The 6,444-nt window shown below is 38.6% G+C and overlaps 1 protein-coding gene and 1 non-coding gene across 2 annotated transcripts; one reads left to right on the plus strand and one right to left on the minus strand.

The window, feature by feature from the left end:
- Positions 1–3,502: 3,502 nt before the first annotated feature.
- TRNAH-GUG lies at positions 3,503–3,574 on the minus strand. The gene has a single exon. It is a non-coding gene; the product is annotated as a tRNA-His (tRNA).
- Positions 3,575–3,720: 146 nt separating this feature from the next.
- Positions 3,721–6,208, plus strand: LOC106324803. The gene is made up of 11 exons (XM_013762788.1): positions 3,721–3,843; positions 3,922–4,007; positions 4,088–4,232; positions 4,297–4,396; positions 4,486–4,795; positions 4,958–5,354; positions 5,467–5,548; positions 5,646–5,704; positions 5,782–5,839; positions 5,912–5,977; positions 6,061–6,208. Exons 1-10 carry the CDS (start codon positions 3,790–3,792, stop codon positions 5,944–5,946), a joined length of 1,326 nt encoding a protein of 441 aa, XP_013618242.1. The 5' UTR covers positions 3,721–3,789; the 3' UTR covers positions 5,947–5,977; positions 6,061–6,208.
- Positions 6,209–6,444: the final 236 nt, after the last annotated feature.

Here is a 6,444-nt window from a genome sequence, read left to right on the forward strand (position 1 = left end):
GGAAATAACTCCTCGGAAATTCATATTTCCTCGGAAATCCCTCGGAAATTTCCGACGGAATTCCGAGGAAACCCTATTTCCTCGGAATTTCCTCGGAATATTCCGACGGATTGATGATTCCTCGGAATTCCGTCGGAAATTTCCGAGGGATTTCCGAGGAAATATGAATTTCCGAGGAGTTATTTCCGAGGATTTTTTTCGTCGGTATGTCGTCGGAATAGCGTTATTCCGACGACATACCGACGAAAAAAATCCTCGGAAATAACTCCTCGGAAATTCATATTTCCTCGGAAATCCCTCGGAAATTTCCGACGGAATTCCGAGGAAACCCTATTTCCTCGGAATTTCCTCGGAATATTCCGACGGATTGATGATTCCTCGGAATTCCGTCGGAAATTTCCGAGGGATTTCCGAGGAAATATGAATTTCCGAGGAGTTATTTCCGAGGATTTTTTTCGTCGGTATGTCGTCGGAATAGCGTTATTCCGACGACATACCGACGAAAAAAATCCTCGGAAATAACTCCTCGGAAATTCATATTTCCTCGGAAATCCCTCGGAAATTTCCGACGGAATTCCGAGGAAACCCTATTTCCTCGGAATTTCCTCGGAATATTCCGACGGATTGATGATTCCTCGGAATTCCGTCGGAAATTTCCGAGGGATTTCCGAGGAAATATGAATTTCCGAGGAGTTATTTCCGAGGATTTTTTTCGTCGGTATGTCGTCGGAATAGCGTTATTCCGACGACATACCGACGAAAAAAATCCTCGGAAATAACTCCTCGGAAATTCATATTTCCTCGGAAATCCCTCGGAAATTTCCGACGGAATTCCGAGGAAACCCTATTTCCTCGGAATTTCCTCGGAATATTCCGACGGATTGATGATTCCTCGGAATTCCGTCGGAAATTTCCGAGGGATTTCCGAGGAAATATGAATTTCCGAGGAGTTATTTCCGAGGATTTTTTTCGTCGGTATGTCGTCGGAATAGCGTTATTCCGACGACATACCGACGAAAAAAATCCTCGGAAATAACTCCTCGGAAATTCATATTTCCTCGGAAATCCCTCGGAAATTTCCGACGGAATTCCGAGGAAACCCTATTTCCTCGGAATTTCCTCGGAATATTCCGACGGATTGATGATTCCTCGGAATTCCGTCGGAAATTTCCGAGGGATTTCCGAGGAAATATGAATTTCCGAGGAGTTATTTCCGAGGATTTTTTTCGTCGGTATGTCGTCGGAATAGCGTTATTCCGACGACATACCGACGAAAAAAATCCTCGGAAATAACTCCTCGGAAATTCATATTTCCTCGGAAATCCCTCGGAAATTTCCGACGGAATTCCGAGGAAACCCTATTTCCTCGGAATTTCCTCGGAATATTCCGACGGATTGATGATTCCTCGGAATTCCGTCGGAAATTTCCGAGGGATTTCCGAGGAAATATGAATTTCCGAGGAGTTATTTCCGAGGATTTTTTTCGTCGGTATGTCGTCGGAATAGCGTTATTCCGACGACATACCGACGAAAAAAATCCTCGGAAATAACTCCTCGGAAATTCATATTTCCTCGGAAATCCCTCGGAAATTTCCGACGGAATTCCGAGGAAACCCTATTTCCTCGGAATTTCCTCGGAATATTCCGACGGATTGATGATTCCTCGGAATTCCGTCGGAAATTTCCGAGGGATTTCCGAGGAAATATGAATTTCCGAGGAGTTATTTCCGAGGATTTTTTTCGTCGGTATGTCGTCGGAATAGCGTTATTCCGACGACATACCGACGAAAAAAATCCTCGGAAATAACTCCTCGGAAATTCATATTTCCTCGGAAATCCCTCGGAAATTTCCGACGGAATTCCGAGGAAACCCTATTTCCTCGGAATTTCCTCGGGAAATTCCGAGGATTTCATTTTCCGTCGGAATGTCCGTCAGAATACCGCTGTTTTCTTGTAGTGATGTCCATGAAAGAGCTTTTAAAATCAGTGGCGTTGAAGACTAAATTCTTATGTATTTGTTTTTCTTGGACAAGTTATGATGTATCTAATTGTGCTCAAATGCAAAAAGGGAATTTGGTACATTTATTTTGGTGAGAACTTTAGTACATACACCGCAGAGTTGATTAATTAAGTAATCAGACATTTATCTTAATAATAATAACTAATTAAAGGGTGAGAAGGTTGGACTAAATGGGCCAACACTACTAATTAAATACTATACGGGATGACTATAAGAATTTGAGAATGAGTAGATTAAGTTAGTGAAAACCATTGTTAATTAGTACATATATAAAATGTGTATATAGTAACTAAATCAGTCCAACATTCTTCTGAAGTGTCCCCAACCAGTTTCGCTTTTGTTTCCCTCGAACTGCCGCGATGTCTCTTTATCTTTACTTTTTTTTTTCCAAAAAGAATATTTGTTTGATTTTTGCATGGAAATTAGGAATTTTGAATGTTTTTTTTCTTTTGAGAATCAGAATTTTGAATGTTTATAGCATACTTTTAACGACATGCCATTTAAACGCGTAAAAATAGTTATGTGAGAATCTGATTGATTGAGATTTAGATGAAGGTATAGGAATATGGGGAAACGAATAGTTACAATTTTAAATATTACTAAACAAACAATTTATATAACTAACTAATGCAGTAGTTAGAAACGTGTAAATTTATAAACGTTTTATGATCAGTTAGCTATCACGTATAATAATAACATATAACAATATATTATATAGTCATAGAATAATGTCAAAATCATAAATATTTTTGTAAAAAAAAATTAATTCAAATTGGTACTGAAAAACTATATGAAAACTGTATTATTATTTTTTTTTTAGATTGAAATTTATGATTTTAAAGAGAATTTTTTTGTATAGAGAAAGGTGGTCGAAGTCTATGAAATTGAATTTAAAATGTTAAATTGAGAAAATTTAGTTTGTTAGACTAAAGGAAATTAATAGACAAACATTTGTTGTTTTCAAGTCTCTCTCAAATGACACTAAACCAGCAGATGTATAAATTTATAGTATACCACAGTTATAGATCACTTGTTTCTTCTTTCATTGAGGAATTGGGCATATAGATAATCACGGGATTCTCGGTCAGAGAGTATCGACGGATCCCGGGTTCCAACAAAACGGGCCTGAGGTTGAATGCAAGAACTGGAGGAAGAAGTAGCAATAGCATGCAGACGCGTGGAGGAAGAAAAAAGAAACTCTGTTTTGCTGCAGCTTGTGTTGTTGCATCAGTTTCAATATGTAAACAGGAAGCATCATCGTCATGCACCGAGAAAGGCAGGCGTGGTGTTCACAGCAAAGTCGAGGGGGGAAATAAAAGATTTGTAGCAAGGAATGATTTTGATTCACTCCCTTGTAACTTCTCGAGTCCATTGGGCTTTCATGCGTAAAACCAAACATGTATCTCTCTGTGTAACTTCTCGAGTCCATTGACCACTAAAACGACGTCGTTTTCGTAAAAATACAAAGAAAAAAAAAGAATGTGTGGCTGCTGGGATTCGAGCCCAGGTCTCCACGGCCACAACGTGGAATTCTTACCACTAAACTACAGCCACTTCGTTGGTTGAACCCTCAAAACTATATTGCTTTATTACAAAATGCTTCCCGCGGAGTAATGAAGAAGATCTCGCGCCGAAGTCTTTTTTTCATTTTCTAAAAAGCCCCAACTCTTTCCTCAATACAGTTCAGTTCGATTATCTCTCTCTCTCTCTCTCTCTCTCTCTCTCTCTCAATCAATCGAGAAAGTACTCCCTCTGCTCCTCCTCCATCCATGGCTGACAATCCCAATCCAGACGACGACGATGTCTCGTATTACCAGAAAACGGTGAGTGAGGCTACTTTCTTAAACTCTAATGAGTCTTACATCATCTTCATCTGTGTGGGGTTTTAATGTAAAAAAAAGGTGGTCCTGAGAGACTGGTGGCTGATCAAATGTCCAATTGAATTCGAAGGCAAACGATTTGGCGTTGCTGGTACCCAGATTGCTGAGTAAGTAAGGAGGATTGAAACCTTTTCTCAATTTTTTGCTTTACTTTCATTCTTTTAAAAAGTTTGGGAATTGGGAACAGGACAGGAGCTGTGAGGGTGTTTACATCATCCCCAATCGTCAAAGCCTTTGATGTTTTCACACTCGAAGCTTCCGATGGAGTCTGCATCGTCCTACGTGGCTTTCTCAACAAACAACGCCTTGTTCTATCTGGATTCCTCCCTCAGGTCTATATATATATATATATACTAGTTGAAAGCTATTATTAATATGCCTTTTGTTTTCCTGTAGATTTGCAGTGAGTTCATCTTGGGGTTTCCTCCTTATTGGGAATCAAAATGTAACCTTTCCTTCGTAGGACTGCCTTCTGGATCTGCTTCTATCAATAAAGGTTTGATCTTTTTTTAGCAACATCTCTGTTATTGTGTGTTTTTCTTTTTCTTTTTTTCCTGATGCTTATGATTAAGCCTCTCATTGCAGCTTCTGGTGCCATTTTATCACCTTGTAACAACGACAAGAAACGGAATCTAGAGGATAGTCCAGCTCGGAGAAGAGTAGTTAAAACCACTGTCACCGCTAAGAAGAAGAAGAAGAAGAACACAGTGGAGATTAGTGATAAACCTTCAAGGAAAAAGTCTATTCGTCTGCAGTCCAAATCTGTTGAGTTGATGAGTAAATTCCAGAATACTACTAATGATGATGTTAGTGAAGGTTTGGACAAGAGGGCTAAGAGCAGTGATGATGTAGAGAAAACAGATGAATGTGAGGTTATCAATAACCAAGTTGATGGATGTGTTAAGAAGCGTACCAGTGCAGATAATGTTGATAAGGTAACAATTATGAGAGCTACTGAAGAATCACTGACTTTAAAACAGGGCAAAGGTGAACTTGAAGAGTCAGAAAAGAGTGGTAAACGTGGCAAGAAAGCAGCAGTATCAAAGAAAAGTGGCGGCAATGCTGTAGAGCATGTGAATCATCAGTCTGGGACCAAAGTCAAAAGGAAACTTGATGTTAGCCAAGTCCAGAAGAATCCTACTACTAATGATGGCGTCGAAAGAGATGAATCTATGGTTAATGAAGAGATATCACCTTCACCAGTGGATGGATGTGGTACTAATAGCAAAAAGATAACGAGTAAGAATGCTACACTGACTTCAGAAGAGCGAAATGGTAAGCTCAAGGTAACTAAAACATCTCTGAAGAATGGAAAGAAAAGTGAGAAGATCCTTGAAGGTGATTTGGATGATGTAGTAGTAGAGCCTATGATGACTACTCATTCAAGGCCCTCCAAGGTTATACACAACTTATCAGTTGGGAAAACTATCAGGAAGATCGACTTTGATGCGGAGGTAACTAACTTTGTTCCCCTCCCCATTTTTTTTTGTCACAATCACATATTCTTGTTATCAAAATATTCAAATGTTAATCATAATGATACCTCCGTTGTTATGTAATGCGAAGGTAACACCAGAGAAAGATGCGACGAAACAGAAGACCAATTCAATGTCTGCTGATTCATTAGGACAGAAACGGTCAAGATCAGGTTAATTTGATAGAGAGAGTAGAAGAACTTATTCACTTTCAGAGGCTCAGTTGAGAGAGCGTTCACTAAAGAAAACAAGTTTCCATTTTAATTGCAGGAAGGGTGCTAGTGTCACCACTAGAGTACTGGCGCAACCAACTTCCTGTTTATGATAAGGTTTGTGATGATGTTTACTGAATAACACTAACCATGATGAGGACATGATTTTAACTGTTTCTGTTCTGGTTTTGTAGGATCGGAATCTTATCCAAGTAAACGAAGGTCATCAGACTAACTCCACTTCATCTAAAGGTTTGTTCTTCTTTTCTTAAAAGAATAAAAGAGGGCTTTCACTATAATTATACAAACTGCTCTTCTTGATAGGGAAAGGATCCGTTTCTCGAAAGCCAAGAAGATGAATAATCAAGTAAACAGCTTTCAACTACTTTGGTAATTAGTGTTATGGTCTCTGAACATGTAATCATCTTAGGCTTATTGTTGGATCGTTTAACTTCTTGTTTTTGCCTAAATAGAGACCTTAGAGTTCTTAATGGGCCTATTGGAATCGTGGAAATCAATTGCCTCAATTATGGGCCGCTTGTCATCCTTCTTTGGGTTCGCTCATTTTAAAGGAATAGCAAAAAAAAAAACCATTTCATATTCCAACTTCTCTTATTACTCTACTACATCCCCTGGTAATTACCAACTTATTTTCATTGTGTTTATATATTATTTAATTTAATCTATAAATGATTATTCCAACTAGAAATTTCCAAAATCAATCAATATATTTTGCTTGAAAGTGAATTGAATATCCATGGCCCCCATCAGCCTTTAAATTTATGCTGATGTTCCTTGTTTATATCCTCTTTTTCTCCTGCCACTGTAAATTGTCAAAGATGTGCACAAACCATATG

The sequence above is a fragment of the Brassica oleracea genome, chromosome C2, assembly GCF_000695525.1.
Source record: "Brassica oleracea var. oleracea cultivar TO1000 chromosome C2, BOL, whole genome shotgun sequence".
NCBI classification, from domain to species: Eukaryota; Viridiplantae; Streptophyta; class Magnoliopsida; order Brassicales; family Brassicaceae; genus Brassica; species Brassica oleracea.

What these genes read in the sequence shown, in the direction of transcription:
- LOC106324803 (XM_013762788.1), top strand. Translation starts at nt 3,790, where the DNA reads ATGGCTGACAATCCCAATCCAGACGACGACGATGTCTCGTATTACCAG. An exon ending in AGATCGACTTTGATGCGGAG is followed by an intron (nt 5,355 to 5,466) that starts GTAACTAACTTT and finishes TGTAATGCGAAG; the next exon opens with GTAACACCAGAGAAAGATGC. An exon ending in ACAGAAACGGTCAAGATCAG is followed by an intron (nt 5,549 to 5,645) that starts GTTAATTTGATA and finishes TTTTAATTGCAG; the next exon opens with GAAGGGTGCTAGTGTCACCA.